This window comes from Pistacia vera, unplaced genomic scaffold (assembly GCF_008641045.1).
Source record: "Pistacia vera cultivar Batoury unplaced genomic scaffold, PisVer_v2 Contig479, whole genome shotgun sequence".
Lineage (NCBI taxonomy): Eukaryota > Viridiplantae > Streptophyta > Magnoliopsida > Sapindales > Anacardiaceae > Pistacia > Pistacia vera.
Genome location: NW_022196311.1, coordinates 885,661 through 903,894, shown reverse-complemented (window position 1 = coordinate 903,894; position 18,234 = coordinate 885,661). Strand labels below are relative to the sequence as shown.

Genomic DNA, 18,234 nt, shown 5'->3' with positions numbered 1-18,234 from the left:
TATCAATATAATTAAAGTTCATTCAATGTAATTTTAGGACTGTAATGTAACCAGCAAAGGTAGCCTTGCAAAAACACTCCCTTATGCCTTAAGAGGCAAAATGGCTGATTAATAAGCAAATGAGCACATTAAACTATAAAAAAATATAAAAAAAAAGAAAAAGAAAACTTTAAGAATATTTGTCACTTATTGTTAAAGAAAAAGAAAACATATAGACGACAAATTTTAAAATATAAAAAAATTGAAGAAAGGAGTTGGTGATAACTTTAATGTAAGGATCGATGTTCGATACCCAGAACAAAAAAATTGAAGACGAGTAAGTAAAAAGACTATATGCCAATGATAATCCTAGCTTCCTCGTGGAAATAATATTTATTATTCATTGACAACAAACGATGAGGCGATGGGATCTAAGAATTAATAAGTTGAAGTAACTGTTATCTAATAAACAATGGGAATCGAGGAGATCATAACTAAGTAAACTTTTTACTTATTAAAATCAATTTAAGTATATGTTCATAAAATGCCACGAGAATATCCAGACTAAGGGAGCTAGCTGTAACCGCCAAGGTAGCTGATTAAACAAGAATAATATCCGAATTTTTATCGATGAATGCAAGAAACAATCTTAAGTATAAATGTTTCCTGCTTCACTTAGAAAAATTTCAGCTGGTTTTGCTCTTTTTGTTTTTACTTACAAACATGGCTTTCTTCTTGATGGGTTAAATGTTTAATTAAATATAGATCAGGTGCAAGATCAGAAGGGGACATGAAAACAAGATATTCTTCATCGCTGCTTGCCTTCTTCTTCTTCTTCATAATCAGTGCCTTCTTCATCCACTCAACTTCGAATACTTTGCCTTCACCAGACGATCGATCATCAGGTGTGTCTTTGTTGTTGTTGTTGTTTTTTTTTTTTTTTCTTAAACATTTGCACTTGACGCCAAATAGATAAAGGTTCTAGCTTCTTACCTTAACTTGCCCTAAGAAGTTACATATAATGGCTGCAGGTTGTGGGTTAGATTTCCATTATTCTTACCAACCATCCGGTTACTGCTTGGTTCCCAAAAGGAAAATAATCCAATGGGACAGCATCTCCACACCTCTTTGCTGTCGAAATGCCCTAGTTGCCTTCTCCTTGGCACTAGCTCAACGATCAAGTAACCAAACCAACGGCAGTATTTTTCTAAAACAAAGTCAGTGGGACAAATGCGGCGGCCCTTTTAGAAATCAAAAACAAGTATCCCTGCAATATTGTGGCTTTGATAAATTTTACTATAGCGATAGCAAGTGCACAAACTTATCTGTTTCAACAGTTCAACAGAGGAGTGAGTTCCAGAGTGTCCTAGATTCGTGTTCTCGCTTAAGCTCTTCGTTTGATTGGTGTGGGAATTGCTCTCGAGCATTACTGACCATGAGGAATTCTATGATGGAAGAATCGAAGGATCATGAAAACGATGTTGATGTCAAAGCTTTATGTGGGTTAGCAGCCGTTATTTCGATTGCAGCCGCTAAGTGGACTGAAACGTCTTTGATTGGCAATTTATATAACTGTTTTGAGTCTTTAGATAACCTTGGTAAGAACCATATCCAAATTTAAGTTTTCGCTGATATAAATATCAAAAAATTTTAACCTTGTCCATATTCTAATAGATCATAATGTTCCCACATGAGAATTTTTGATATATGAATTTTTTTTTTAGATATAAACGTCTTTATTTTTTTTTTTTTAAAATCCATTATAGATATCCTAATCCACTAAGACATTAATTAATTTAACCTTTTAATGTTAACAAATTTTTTATATAAACATATATCTATTTCCTCTTTGGGTTTCTACTTGACCTTTCTCTTTTATTTGTCAAAAGATCCTGGTTACGTCAAGCTCAAAAGTAAGTGCAAATACTTCCCAATTTTGTTAATTTGGTGTCAATAATTCTTTTGCTCATAGCAATACTATAGACTACTTCAATTGAAACCTTATTTTTATTTTTTTTTCTTTTCACTCTACGATTCCTCATACTCACAGAAATGATTTAGCTTATCAGATTCTATGCTGAAAGCGATAATTGCGATCATCATAGCGACAATCACAGTGATACTAGTCCTTGCACTGATTAAATATGTGGCGAAGAGCAAGCGAAACCGCAGGCGCAAACCTCGAAAGGCTAGTAAAGAGATCACTACTACATGGTCTAGTCTCTATAGATTTTCCAAGGCGGAGATTGACGCTGCTATTGGTTTTTACCCTGAAATAAAGTACCTGGGAAGAGGCAGTGCTGGCCAAGTTTACAAAGGCGTTTTGCCTAGTGGACAAGTTGTGGCCATCAAGCATATGAATAGAAGCAACAACACTGATTCATTTACAAGGGAAGTTGAAGGTCTTTCAAGAGTTCGGCACCCAAACCTCGTTTGCCTTTTCGGTTGTTGCATTGAAGGAGGCGAGCATTTTCTTGTGTATGAATATTGTCCATCCGGGAATCTAGCTCAACATCTACTAAGTAAAGTTTCTCTCATTTTGATTTGCAGCTTTGGCCCTTCTTTCTCAAGATGAATATTGATGCATCTAAACTACTGTCCCTTATCCAGGAAAAGACGTTGTTTTAACATGGGAGAGAAGAGTTAAAATCCTGAGAGATTGTGCACTTGCACTGAGGTATCTCCATCATAATATCGACGGCTGCATTGTCCATAGAGATATCAAGGTAATAAACATGATGTATATATGAGAACACTCAATATATTTCTTGTTTAGTCTTCTAATATTGCTGCGTGATTGGTTCATGTATAGCTTACAAACATCCTTTTGACTGAAGACATGGAACCCAAGCTTTCTGATTTTGGATTAGCGAAGATGCTAGGCATGGAAGAGAGCAAAGTATTTACAGATGTTAGAGGAACCATAGGCTATATGGATCCAGAATACATGACCAACGCCAAACTAACATGTGCTAGTGACATCTACAGTTTTGGTATTGTTGCTCTCCAACTTTTATCTGGACAAAAGGTCATTGAGTTGGATCTAGATGCAAGAGAGCAGCTCACAAGAAAGGTATAATTAATTTAATCATGTCTAAGCTGCTTATATTTAGGTCCATTAGTCTAAATCATGCAATTTAAAGTACTAGGATATGCTTCCAAATTAATTATGTAAGTCAATAGGGGAAATAGATAATGAGGAAATTTGGCTTTTAAAACTGGGACAATATTAAAATGAAGGGTATTATAGTTTTTAAATAGAAAAATCTTTCCAATCAACTGATTATGTAAACGTTTAAGAGAGGTCAGACCTAATATTTTAAAACACAAAACTTAACCATAGTTATCAAAAATCTCAGAAATAATATATATTTGTAGAAATAGAGTACGGATAATAAATTTCTGTTAAAATTTTGCGTAGGCAAGGGATGTAAACTTGGGAAAGCGCCCACTTTCAGATTTTGAAGATCCACGACTGAATGGAAATCTCAACAAGGCGGACTTTGAATCCATCTTACAAATTGCTGTACTATGTGTTGCCAAATCAAGCAAAGGCCGGCCAACTATTAAAGATGTTTTTGAAGAGATTGACAAGGCTTGGAAAAACACAAAGGCTGAAATGGTTAACTTGGTTATTACTCTATATATATTTAATCATACATAGGGATTATATGTCATTCCAAGCCATCTATAATAAGATGATGACAAAATTTTTCTGATTCCATTGTGCAGAGTTCAAATAAGGAAACGAGTTCATCAGCAATACCGTCTAAATCCTCGGATGTGTTTCCAGTTTGAGAGATATTGTTGAATGTCCCTGTTGGCATTGAGAGGATGGAAGGGAACACCAAGCAAAGAACGTCAATCAAGGAAGAGGAATTTTTTTTTTTTAATTTTTTTTTTAAATATTAAGTGGTTCGGTGTGGCAGAAGCAATCTTGTAATTTATGCGTGCTGTACAAATTAAGTTATGTACATTTCGGTATAATCGGTCGATCTCCTATTGTCCAGTATTGCAAAATGTTTTAACATATTCTCTGTTATAATTAAGCTTTCAACATGGATAATTTCTTGTACTTATGAATTTAATTAATTAGATGGAATTGTCATATGAACTCATTATTGGTAGACCCCAGAAAAAAACAATTTAAAGACTAAAAACCAAGGTCCGTTTGGTTTGTTATTTTGGATAGAATTTTGGAAATATTATTGGATAGTTGAGTAGGGTAATTATTATAAGGTAAAATTTAAAATTTAACAAAAAAACCCATAGGTTTGTTAATTTAACTAAACACCCCAATATATCAAAATTTTGTAAAATGATAAAAACACCCCCACCCACCCACAATGCCAGATTCCAGCAACCACTGCTAGAATCTGGTCAGAATCTAGCGTTACGATGTAGATCGGTCAGATTTGGTCAGTCGTGCGTCGATATGGCCTTTTCCGACCAGATCCACTGCGAATTTGGTCGGAAAAGGCCAGGTTGACAGCCAGTTTTGGTTGTCAATGGCCGCAAAAGGCCAGATCTGGTTGTTGCTGACGGCCAAAGATATGGCCGTCGTTGTCGGTCAACGACAACCATTTCTTTGGCTGTCGCTGACGGCTAGATCTGGCCTTTTCTGGCCAGATCCACTATGGATTTGGCTGGAAAAGGCCAGATCAACGAATTACTGGCTAGTTCCGATTGTTTGTATGTTGTTGTGACAGATTCTGGCTACCACCAATGGTGATTGCCGGAATCTGGCAACTATGGGTGGGTGGGGGTGTTTTTGTTAATTTTTAAACTTTTTATGGGGGTGTTTAATTAAATTAATAAACTTAGGAGATCTAAAAAAATTAATAAACTTAAGGGGTCTAAAAGCAATTAAATAAAATATAATAGTATTTCCTAAATAATGAAACAAACAGTTATTTTGAGAATATGATTGGGAATAGGATATGAAATAAAAAACCAAACGGACCCATAATGATCAAGCTTTGATGGAGAAAACACTTCACCAGAAATATTGACCTGTTTGGTAGGTTATTTGAAAAAATGTTATTCTGAAAAACTATCTAAATATGATAAGATATAATTAAATAGAATAGGATAAAATGTTGAATAATAGTTTAATACATTTTTTGAAAATATTTAGATTATTTTAAACCCCCACATTTGTTAATTTACAACACCCCCCACAATAAAACTTTAAAATTTAACAAAACCTCCCCTAAAAAAAATGAAGTCGTCGTTAATGGCTAGATCTTTGGCTGTTGTTAACGGCAAAAATCTGGCCGTCATCAATAGCCAGATCTCGCGCACTACCGGCCAAATTCGGCCAGTCATGTGTCGTTCCGATGGGCAGCGGTGGTTGTTGGCAATCAACAGTGGCTTGGGTGTATAGGAATGTTTTTGTTAATTTATAAATTTTTATTGTGAAATGTAATTGTTTTTAGTNATAAGGAAACGAGTTCATCAGCAATACCGTCTAAATCCTCGGATGTGTTTCCAGTTTGAGAGATATTGTTGAATGTCCCTGTTGGCATTGAGAGGATGGAAGGGAACACCAAGCAAAGAACGTCAATCAAGGAAGAGGAAATTTTTTTTTTTTTTTTTAATTTTTTTTTTAAATATTAAGTGGTTCGGTGTGGCAGAAGTAATCTTGTAATTTATGCGTGCTGTACAAATTAAGTTATGTACATTTCGGTATAATCGGTCGATCTCCTATTGTCCAGTATTGCAAAATGTTTTAACATATTCTCTGTTATAATTAAGCTTTCAACATGGATAATTTCTTGTACATATGAATTTAATTAATTAGATGGAATTGTCATATGAACTCATTATTGGTAGACCCCAGAAAAAAACAATTTAAAAACTAAAAACAAGGCCCGTTTGGTTTGTTATTTTGGATAGGATTTTGGAAATAGTATTAGGTAGTTGAGTAGAGTAATTATTATAAGGTAAAATTTAAAATTTAACAAAAAAACCCTATAGGTTTGTTAATTTAACTAAACACCCCAATATATCAAAATTTTGTAAAATGACAAAAACACCTCCACCCACCCACCCACAATGCCAGATTCCAGCAACCATCGCCAGAATCTGGTCAGATTCTGGCGTTACGATGTAGATCGGTCGGATCTGGTCGATCATGCGTCGATATGGCCTTTTCCGACCAGATCCACCACGGATCTGGCCGGAAAAGGCCAGGTTGACAGCCAGTTCTAGTCGTCGATGGCCGTAAAAGGCCATATCTGGTTGTTGCTGATGGCCAAAGATATGGCTGTCATTGTCGGTCAACGACGGCCATTTCTTTGGTTGTCACTGACGGCCAGATCTGGCATTTTCTGACCAGATCCACTATAGATTTGGCCGGAAAATGCCAGCTCAACGAATTACTGGCTAGTTCCGATCGTTTATACGCTGTTGTGACAGATTCTGACTACCACCAACGGTGATTGCCGGAATCTGGCAACTATGGGTGGGTGGGGGTGTTTTTGTTAATTTTTAAACTTTTTTTATGGGGGTGTTTAATTAAATTAATAAACTTAAGAGATTGAAAAAAATTAATAAACTTAAGGGGTCTAAAAGTAATTAATTAAAATATAATAGTATTTCCTAAATAATGAAATAAACAGTTATTTTGAGAATAAGATTGGGAATAGGGTATAAAATAAAAAACCAAACGGACCCATACTGATCAAGCTTTGATGGAGAAAACACTTCACCAAACCTGTTTAGTAGGTTATTTGAAAAAATGTTATTCTGAAAAACTATCTAAATATGATAAGATATAATTAAATAGAATAGGATAAAATGTTAAATAATTGTTTTGTACATTTTTTGAAAATATTTAAATTATTTTAAACCCCCACATTTGTTAATTTACAACACCCCCCACAATAAAACTTTAAAATTTAACAAAACGCCCCTAAAAAAAATGAAGTCGTCGTTAATGGCTAGATCTTTGGCTGTCGTTAACGGCAAAAATCTGGCCGTCATCAATAGCCAGATCTCGCGCACTATGCTGGCCAAATTCGGCCAGTCATGTGTTGTTCTGATGGCCAGCGGTGATTGTTGGCAATCAACAGTGGCTTGGGTGTGTAGAGATGTTTTTTTATTTATAAATTTTTATTGTGAAATGTAATTGTTTTTAGTTAAATAGAGTTGAAAAAATGTTAAATATGATAATAGAAAACAAATCCCAACCACTTTTTATTTTCAATAGAAAAAATTTATTTGATTTAATTAATTTTTAAATAATGATCTAAATAAGTAAATAAAACAAATTCTCCTTTTAATCAATAATAGAAAAAAAAGAAAATGATTGAAAGAGTGAAATAAACGGGATTGTCTTCCCTCTTCCCAATACTTGCATGGGGACCAAAAAAAAAAAAAAACTGCGCTGACAATTCATAAGGATAAGTTCATCGGGGCAACAATGAACCGGACGCCATTAAAGGTGTCAGTGTTCTTATTTCCGGTGGTGTTCATAGCCATCTATGTGCATACAGCGGTTGATAATCGTTGAAACTACTTAACCATAGAGAATGGAAACGGCTGTGTATTTTAGAGAGTGAAAGAAAACGACAAAGAAAGAGAATGGAAAAGACAATATATAGAAGAGACTAGGAAAGAAAACAATTGCTTACATGTTGATACATATATTTCCCTTTATATGATCATCAAAATTAATACATCATTCGTATATGTTATATAGTTATTTTTAGTCTTGTTTAGTATTTCTTTTATAGATCTTATCTCAGGATATGTCAGTGGTAAGATGTCTTTATTTTTTTTCTTTTGTTCTCATTTTCTTGTATCTTCTATCTTTAAGTGTTTAAGATAGACAAATAAGAGAGATTATGTTTTATTTTTTTAGGTTTGTATTTTGTTTTTAATCCATGTATATTGTGAGGTAGGATGATTAATTTTTTTAGATCTCTCTTACATTCTTTCTTTTTTCTATGATATTATTTACTTTACACGAAAAAAAAAGAAGAAAGAAAGATAAATGCATATTGTTTTACTATATTTACTCTTTGATATTCATTACACTCGAAAAACATGAACTCATGGTTCATTATTTTCTCAATACCAAATTTGCTCGCGAATTTACTTCATTTCCAAAACTTGAATAAGCATTAACTCTTGGAAGAGAAAATCACCACAAACATTGATTTGATCACACAATATCGCTCTCAATTGATTCGACGGACTTATATATAACAATCATCTTCACTTCTAATATTTCTTGATCAGGTTGAACTGGATGTTTCTCCGATGTGGTTTCAGTATTCTTGTTCTTAGAACCACAGTATATCAAGTATATGATTATTTGAGTAATTCCAAATGAAATTCCCACCACATTTGGTAACTGATAATCCAAAAACAAAAATATGTGTATGGTTAATTTATTCATATGTCAATAATAATTTACAGTGCTTGAAAATATAAATGGAGAATTGGTTACTCACTGCAATGAATTTATCCTTGATAAAAAGTCCATAGAAGAACCACATGGTGGCACAGAGAGTGAGGGAACATGACAAAGAAAATGACATAAACTCCACACTTTTGGTAGTAATCACCTTTTTCTGCAACATTAATTTTTAGAAATTAATCCACGGACGAGGGAAATTGAAGATCTTTGTATATGAAGCTTAATTAAGTTGAATTTGAAATTACCATGATGCTTAAAGGAGCGACGAATTCTGCTAGATTATAGGCAGCACATATCCACCCAACGGCAGAGATTCGCTTAAAACCCGTTAGTAGAAAATTGGAAACTAGCATCACCGTACCAAAGGCCCCAACATTTAACACTAGGATCAACGTCAATGTAAATTTCTGCAGATAAGGTATTCAGGGTGTTAAAATCACATATAATGTTGAAGATATTACAAATTCAGTTAACTCTATATAAGCTTAATGAAGTATTAGGTCAAGAGATGAACCTTCTCCTTCCTTGGCGCATATATAAGATAAACTATCAGGTAAGAGACTTCAATAACACACCCAATGCTGTTGATGGTGATAATAAGAAAGCCATTGGGCTTGAGGTTGCCGTAGTACAATAACAATGTTGCACTACAAAGCGCGATGACATAAGGTATTGAATGATACCCTGCCGATGATTTCTTCTTGTAGATATCACAAAATGTTGGCCTGTTTAAAGAGAGAGAGATAGATTGTTATTAGTTGGCTACAATTAACTAAGTGCATGTATACAATAAATTTGCTTCAATTAATCTTACACTGGCGCCAAGAACACGAAGAACGATACAATGTTACCTGTGCAAATTCAAGAAGAAATGAAGAAGGATCAGTTGATAATAATTTTAAGGAAAATAAAATGCGATATTGAAGTTTTCGTAATGTGAAACGTTTATCAAGACAAAAAAAAAAAAAAAAAAAAGCAGTACATGTGCAAGGATAAAGAACTCGAAGCTTTAAGAAGGCTCATACCTAAGAGACCAAAAATGAAAGACAGTTGATGATTTGTCAAGATCCCCATTGTTGAAGTAAAATATGTTAGTTTGGGAATTCTAATTATAAGCTCTCTTTGTGATATCTCTTCTTCTTTCTACACAGAACAGAGAGAGAGAATTACAATTATAATTCTTTGCAATACCTTCATTATATAAGCACACAAGAGAGGGTTACTGTTTTCAGAACGCTAGCTGGTTTTGTTTCTCATTTGCTTGTTCTAGCATTAGCGTGTTCAAGAGTGAGATTCATGAATGGCTTCAAACTTGAAAGAAATAGCAAAATTTGACTTTAACGTGCCAACCCTAATAATCAAAGTATCGAGGTTGGTGGGGGATTTAAGTGCCATCTATCTCATTGAAGAAGTATTGTATCATGTTTGGTTAAAGCACAATTTTTGGAAATATATTTATACTGCTAACTGGAGGTTGGAGGCAAGCTGTTAATCATACGAATATGTGCGTTATGTGAGTGAAAAAAAATAAAAATAAAAATGTTATGCTATCTGGTCACATAAGTCTTATATATATAGAATTGGTAATCTCAAATTTTTTTTTTCTTTTTTCCTTTTTCAATTAAAAGAACTTTTCATCATTATTTGTGTTCGACATTGGCAAGCAGTGTTTTGATACCCAATCCGGTCATTTTAGGAACCCTAGCCCTGGTCTAGTAATTATAGACCCGGGCTTACCTAGTTTTGGGTCCGGGTCCAAGATGTAGATTTGGGACTCAAACCGGGGACTTGGTTTTCAAATTAAGATATTTTATTTATTAATTTATATGTGTTTTATAACTTTAGATTTTATTTTTTATTTTTTTATTTTTATGGAGTCTTATTATACTATATAGCATGTTTATAACAATTTATATTGTTTTAATTTATTTATATTAAAACAATTGGGAATGGTCAAATATTAAAAACCTACCATAAACATTAATCTATGTATATTTTTAATATTTGATTTGAATTTGAAAATTACGTTGATTATTAATGCTTATGGTAGGTTTTCAAAACATTATGAAAAATTTTAACACTCTTAACAACTTAATTTTAAATTATTGAAGCAAAAAATTTAAATACATAATTATTCCCAAATAATGAAAAAAAAAATATAATATTAACTTTAAAATGGTAAAAGAAAATAATACCTATTAAACTATTGACCAATATAATGTTTGCTTATAGTTATTTCCATTTCAGTTATATACTCCTAAATTTCCTTAATCTAAATATATTATTTCCTTTCATTTTTAAGAAGAAAGACTTGAAAAATTGTTATTTAGGCTATTACCAGCGGACCAAATTAAGACTTTGCTTAGTTCTTTTTATTATAGCTGTATTATGGTTATTTCCTTAATTATCTCAATAACAATTAATATATATATATATATATATATATAGTAATATTTTCTTAGTTTTTCTACCAGAATTATATTATTTCCTCCCATGGTTAGAGAAAATTATTTGAAAAAATTGGAATTTGGACATTTAGTGAATTATGAACAATATTATGATTGAATAATATATTAAACTTTTGTAGTATTTTTAATTTGAAAGAATATATTTAATTTTTCTTTTGACAGAGTGTCAAATACACAATATTACCTAGACTCGATTGTTTTCCAAGTATATATATCAGTTTAGGTCCTGAGAACTAACCCGGTTGCCAAGCCTAATCGTCCGCTATATTAGAATGGTTTGTATTAAAAGAAGAAATTTGAGGAGAGAGAACATAAAAAGATTGAGATATGATATAATTTGAGGTGGGTCTGACTCCTCATCCAATAAGGCCTTGTTGAATAGAATGATCACCCCTTTTTATAAACTAGTAGGCTTGAGCGTGCCTAGTCAGTGTGAGACTCCAATACTCCTCCTCACGGTCAAGCTCATATGTTGGGTCATGCCTGTTATTAGAGATAGTTATTGGCTCTAACTTCCCACCCGTTGATCAAACACTCAGCTCAACTGAACATGAGCTCTGATACTATGATAGAATTTGAGGTGGGCGTAACTCCTCACCCAATAAGGCCTTGTTATAAGAGGGGGTAATCCTCCCATTCAACAAGGCCTTATTAGGTGAGGAGTTAGACCCACCTCAAATTCTATTATAGTATCAAAGCCCAGGTTCAGTTGAGCTGAGTGCTTGACCAATAGGTGAGGAGTTAAAGTCAACAACTACCTCTATCAACATGCATGATCCACCATATGGGCTTGACCATGAGGGAGAATGTTAGAGTCTCATACCGACTAGGCATGCTCAAGCCTATTAGTTTATAAGAGGAGGTAATCATTCCATTCAACAAGACCTTATTGAGTGAGGAGTTAGACCCACCTCAAACTCTATCAAGATAGATCCAATTAAGTACTTTTTGAATACCTAATACTGTATTATGCTAATCATCCTCTGTTTTAATCTAATGACTACAAAATTGGCATAATAATAGTTGTAATTGAGATATAAATGTAGCAATACGTAACCAAATTGAGTAGACATTTTTAGACTTTACACGTAGTTCTTCATCTAAAATGCGTTTACTTAATTAAAAGACCTAAGACTTATAAATTAAATAGAGATCATTCATTAGATATATAAGATTAGACAAACTCCACACCCTTTAGACCTTGCATATTCAAGAGTCTACTCTAAATCTCTGATATTAATTGTAACAGCTTAGAGAGAGAGAGAGAGAGAGAGAGAGAGAGGCAACCCTTTTTTTTTTTTTTTTTTTTTTAATACAAAATTTAACACAAGTTTGTATCCTTGAAATTAAACAAAAATGGATAATCAAAATTAGGGTGAGATGGAAATAATATTTTCACATATTTCAATTATTAATTTATGTAAAATCTCTCTCTTAAGTCTTTTTATTTTATTTTATTTAAATACATACTTTCTCTCCTGATTTTTATTTTATTTTATTAAATATACATCTTTACAACTCACCGAAATTCTCTCCTCAGCATATCTTCTTCTCACACACAAATTCTCATTTCCTACTAAAACAACCTTTTCCTAATTAAATATTGACTTTAAAAGGTGAGTACACAAATTAAAATCCAAGTAACGTCAAATAAGTTAAGTGACTAAGGTTAAAAAAGCTTAGATATAGTACTAACGAAATTGATATAAAATTATTATACGATTATAAAATCAGCAAAATTTGTAATGTTATAAAATTATCAATAAGACTACACTTACAACTTTTTCATACAATCTTTTTATACAATCCTAATGTGGTAGCTAATGATTGGTCAGCTCGCATTTAGGCAAATGGGACCCCCTACAAGTTGACCAATCATGAATTGCTACATCAAAGTTATATGAAAAGATTATATGAAAAAGTTGTAAGTGTAGTAATGCTCTAAAATTATCTCTTTTATTGAGATTTTTGTATTTATTGCAATTAATTTTTGTAACAATATACTAAATTATTTTTTTTTAAAGAAAAAAATTATTTGGTTCATTATTTGATGATTTTTAGAATAGTATTTTAAAAGAAGTAAAATTAAGTTATTTTTATGAGAAATATAATTATTAATGTTTTGTGAGATGAATAAAGTAGAATAGGATTTTGAGAATATTGAAACAAATGCGGTTTTGAGTTTTTAGGATATAATAGTAGAATATGATAGGTATATAATATTGAAACAAAGGGGCCCTAAAGCACTTGTATTAATCCTAAAACATGTGTTTTTAATGTTGAATAACTAATAGTTAAAATTAATAATAAAAATATTATTTCCACCTCACCCTAATCTTGACTCTCCATTTTTTATCCTTAAATTCATCTCATTTATATATATAGAAATTTTTTAATCAGAACATTTTGAATAGATAATTATTCATGTATTTATCAAACATAATCAAAACAAAAATTAATCTGAGATATCCTAACCACATAATTTAATCACTATCATCTTGAAATTTAATTAGCATAGCTGGGTGGGTGCCCAATTTGGCATTTGCTTGTTTCCTTGGCATCATTTCCCTGCCGTTGTAAATAAATATATTTTGGTGTCAAGTTATTCATGTGGCTATGAACAGCTGAATAGAAGAACACTGTATGCATTATACAAAAAGTTGGCCCCGACAGTCGAAATGTGCTCTATTTGAAGTAAATCTCCGAATGGAACTATGTCCTTCCATTCATAGACACCAATCACAGGAATCCCACGTTATGTGACGACACCTGTTATATTATTGTTGTACATGGTTTTCCTACGACCCGAATTGTGTCATTTGTCTACTGACTACATCGAGATTGAGCATCCAGGATCATCCACATGTCACTCCCACAATGAATAACTTAGCTAATAAGCTGGTCAGATCTGAAGCATGGTTGCTCTGACTTAAATATGGGAGAAGGTTGATTCAGGTTAGGATTACGGGAGATTATGCGTGTAATCTATCAACTCTCAACTACTACCAGATAACATGTATAAAAGCAAGACATCACCTCCATTTTGAAGAAGAGACACAAACAACCCCAAAAAACCCTAAAAAAAATACACTTAAGCAAAAGAGCCTACTTAGAAGAGCACTCTAACTCACCATTACGGTTCTCCTCTTGTAATTACTCTGTGTATAACATGGGTGGGTGTAAGCAATAAGATAATATTAGTAGACGTAGGCTTGATTTAAACCCGCAGAATCACTTTAAAAATCATTTTTATCTTTCTTTATTTAGCACACACTCCACTCCCGAGTTGATTATCCGTATACGCAAATCCTTCCCATTTCTGTCTCGGCCGAATGGGTATCGTAAGTTGTTGCGGGTTTTCATAACAACATTTTCATCGGCTATCTTTTCATATTTGGTCTCTTAGGCATGAGCCTTAAGCTTAACTTTTCTTATTAAACGTCTCTACACGTAATTCATGGTATCTTTTATTTTACTCATAATTCTCATCAACTGATCTCTTTTCTCCACCGCCCAAACCCCCCTTCCCCCCCACCCCCCTCTTCAAATTGGCACAGGTAACACAGTGTCATTCTTGGCGTTCTTGGCGCCAGTGTAAGAGCCTTTGAACTCATTGAAGCAGATTTATACATAATTAATTTTGTGATGGTTTCAAGAAGAATTCATATCTATCCTCCCTCTCTGTTTGATCAGGCCAACATTTTGTGAAATTTACAAGAAGAAATCATCAGAAGGGTATCATTCAATACCGTATGCATGTTATTGTACTTTGTACTACGATGTTGTTAGTGTACTATGGCTACCTCAAGTCCAAAGCTTATCTCATTATGGGCATCAATGGCATTGGAAGTCTTATCAAAATCATTTACCTCATATTTTATCTCATGTATGCATCAAGGAAGGAGAACGTTTATCTTTGTCACTATCGAATTACAAAGACACACACTCATATTTCATTAAGATTTTTGACATAAAAACTCTTAAATACTTCAATTGCAGAAATTTACGCTGAAGTTGATACTATTGTTAAATGTTGGGGCTTCTGGTGGGATGATTTTAATCTCTAATTTTCTACTGAAGGGCTCCAAGCGAGTCACCGCTGTTGGATGGTTATGTGCTGCCTATAACCTTGCAGCAATCGGCTCTCCTTTGAGCATCATGGTAATAATTTCATCTTAATTAAGCTATTTCAGTTCACTTCTTGCATGAATTTTCAATTAATTACTGTAAAAATAATGTTGCAGAAACGGGTGATTACAACCAAAAGTGTGAGAGTTTATGCCATTTTCTTTGTCATTTTTCCTTACTCCCAACGCCACCATGTGGTTCTTCTATGAAGTTTTTGTTAAGGATTTATTCATTGCAGTAAGTAACAACATTTTATAAGCTATACTTCTGAACCAATTTCTCGACTAATATTTTCAAGCATGATATCTTCGTTAGAGTAAGAAATGAAGAAGGATCGTTGATAAATTTTAAGGAAATAAAATGGGATATTGAAGTTTTCGTAATGTGAAAGTTTCCAAGACAAAAAAAAAAAAAAAAAAAAAAAGCAGTACATGTGCAAGGATAAAGAACTCGAAGCTTTAAGAAGGCTCATACCAGAGACCAAAAATGAAAGACAGTTGATGATTTGTCAAGATCCCCATTGTTGAAGTAAAATATGTTAGTTTGGGAATTCTAATTATAAGCTCTCTTTGTGATATCTCTTCTTCTTTCTACACAGAACAGAAGAGAGAATTACAATTATAATTCTTTGCAATACCTTCATTATATAAGCACACAAAGAGGGTTACTGTTTTCAGAACGCTAGCTGGTTTTGTTTCTCATTTGCTTGTTCTAGCATTAGCGTGTTCAAGAGTGAGATTCATGAATGGCTTCAAACTTGAAAGAAATAGCAAAATTTGACTTTAACGTGCCAACCCTAATAATCAAAGTATCGAGTTGGTGGGGATTTAAGTGCCATCTATCTCATTGAAGAAGTATGTATCATGTTTGGTTAAAGCACAATTTTTGGAAATATATTTATACTGCTAACTGGAGGTTGGAGGCAAGCTGTTAATCATACGAATATGTGTGTTATGGAGTGAAAAATAAAAATAAAAATGTTATGCTATCTGGTCCCATAAGTCTTATATATATAGAATTGGTAATCTCAATTTTTTTTCCTTTTTTCCTTTTTCAATTAAAAGAACTTTTCATCATTATTTGTGTTCGCCATTGGAAGCATGTTTTTGATACCCAACCGGTCATTTTAGGAACCCTAGCCCTGTCTAGTAATTATAGACCGGGCTTACCTAGTTTTGGGTCCGGGTCCAAGATGTAGATTTGGGACTCAAACCGGGTTTTCAAATTAAGATATTTTATTTATTAATTTATATGTGTGTTTTATAACTTATTTTTTATTTTTTTATTTTTTATTTTTATGGAGTCTTATTAACTATGTTCATTTTTATAACAATTTATATTGTTTTATTTATTTATATTAAACAATTGGGAATGGTCAAATATTAAAACCTACCATAAACTTAATCTATGTATATTTTATATTTGATTTGAATTTGAAATTACGTTGATTATTAATGTTTAGGGTAGTTTTTCAAAACATTATGAAAATTAACACTCTTAACAACTTAATTTTAAATTATTGAAGCAAAAATTTAAATACATAATTATTCCCAAATAATGAAAAAAAAAATAATATTAACTTTAAAATGGTAAAAGAAAATAATACCTATTAAACTTTGACCAATTAATGTTTGCTTATAGTTATTTCCATTTCAGTTATATACTCCTAAATTTCCTTAATCTAAATATATTATTTCCTTTCATTTTTAGAAGAAGACTTGAAAATTGTTATTTAGGCTATTACCAGCGCCAAATTAACTTTGCTTAGTTCTTTATTATATGGTATTATGGTTATTTCCTAATTATCTCAAACAATTAATATATATATATATATATAATATAATATTTTCTTAGTTTTTCTACCAGAATTATATTATTTCCTCCCATGTTTAGAGAAAATTATTTGAAAAAATTGGAATTTGGACATTTAGTGATTATAACAATATTATGATTGAATAATATATTACTTTTGTAGTATTTTTAATTTGAAAGAATATATTTAATTTTTCTTTTGACAGAGTGTCAAATCACATATTACCTAGACTCGATTGTTTTCCAAGTATATATATCAGTTTAGGTCCTGAGAACTAACCCTTTGCCAAGCCTAATCGTCCGCTATATGAATGGTTTGTATTAAAAGAAGAAATTTGAGGAAGAGAACATAAAAAGATTGAGATATGATATAATTTGAGGTGGGTCTGACTCCTCATCCAATAAGTCTTGTTGAATAGAATGATCACCCTTTTTATAAACTAGTAGGCTTGAGCGTGCCTAGTCGTGTGAGACTCCAATACTCCTCCTCACGGTCAAGCTCATTGTTGGGTCATGCCTGTTATTAGAGATAGTTATTGGTCTAACTTCCACCCTTGATCAAACACTCAGCTCAACTGAACATGAGCTCTGATACTATGATAAATTTGAGGTGGGCATAACTCCTCACCCAATAAGGCCTTGTTATAAGAGGGGGTATCCTCCCATTCAACAGGCCTTATTGGTGAGAGTTAGACCCACCTCAAATTCTATTATGGTATCAACCCCAGGTTCAGTTGAGCTGAGTGCTTGACCAAGTGTGGGAGTTAAGCAACAACTACCTCTATCAACAGACATGACCCCATATGGGTTGACCATGAGGGAGAATGTTAGAGTCTCATACCGACAGGCATGTCAAGCTATTAGTTTTATAGAGGAGGTATCATTCCATTCAACAGACCTTATTGGTGAGGAGTTAGACCCACCTCAAATCTATCAAGATGATCCATTAAGTACTTTTTGAATACCATACTGTATTATGCTAATCATCCCTGTTTTAATCTAATGACTACAAAATTGGCATAATAATAGTTGTAATTGAGATATAAATGTAGCAATACGTAACCAATTGAGTAGACATTTTAGACTTTACACGTAGTTCTTCATCTAAAATGCGTTTACTTAATTAAAAGACCTAAGACTTATAAATTAAATAGAGATCATTCATTAATATATAAGATTAGACAAACTCCACACCCTTTAGACCTTGCATATTCAAGAGTCTACTCTCAAATCTCTGATATTTTGTACAGCTTAGAGAAGAGAGAGAGAGAGAAGAGAGAGGCAACCCTTTTTTTTTTTTTTTTTTTTTTTATACAAAATTACACAAGTTTGTATCCTTGAAATTAACAAAAAAATGCATAATCAAATTAGGGTGAGATGGAATAATATTTTCACATATTTCAATTATTAATTTATGTA

General features: G+C 32.6%; 2 protein-coding genes and 1 pseudogene across 4 annotated transcripts; 2 read left to right on the top strand and 1 right to left on the bottom strand.

The window, feature by feature from the left end:
* The first annotated feature begins 684 nt into the window (after positions 1-684).
* Positions 685-3,879, top strand: LOC116146594 (probable serine/threonine-protein kinase PBL28). Of its 3 annotated transcripts, none has more exons than XM_031432007.1 (8): positions 685-884; positions 1,011-1,577; positions 1,869-1,892; positions 2,049-2,501; positions 2,590-2,705; positions 2,792-3,052; positions 3,401-3,601; positions 3,712-3,879. In XM_031432007.1, the coding sequence occupies exons 1-8, from the start codon at positions 770-772 to the stop codon at positions 3,775-3,777; spliced, it is 1,803 nt and encodes a 600-aa protein (XP_031287867.1). In that variant the 5' UTR covers positions 685-769; the 3' UTR covers positions 3,778-3,879. The 3 variants fall into 3 exon arrangements, with proteins under 3 accessions (XP_031287867.1, XP_031287866.1, XP_031287868.1); XM_031432006.1 differs by having other exon boundaries at positions 3,401-3,610; XM_031432008.1 differs by lacking the exon at positions 685-884 and having other exon boundaries at positions 1,109-1,240; positions 1,317-1,577; positions 3,401-3,610.
* Positions 3,880-8,149: 4,270 nt separating this feature from the next.
* Positions 8,150-9,481, bottom strand: LOC116146589 (bidirectional sugar transporter SWEET9-like). Its single transcript, XM_031432002.1, has 6 exons — positions 9,433-9,481; positions 9,222-9,258; positions 8,922-9,132; positions 8,653-8,814; positions 8,442-8,561; positions 8,150-8,341 (listed from the first exon to the last, which is right to left on the bottom strand). The coding sequence occupies exons 1-6, from the start codon at positions 9,479-9,481 to the stop codon at positions 8,150-8,152; spliced, it is 771 nt and encodes a 256-aa protein (XP_031287862.1).
* A 4,563-nt stretch (positions 9,482-14,044) lies between these two features.
* On the top strand, positions 14,045-15,261 carry LOC116146588 (annotated as a pseudogene).
* Positions 15,262-18,234: the final 2,973 nt, after the last annotated feature.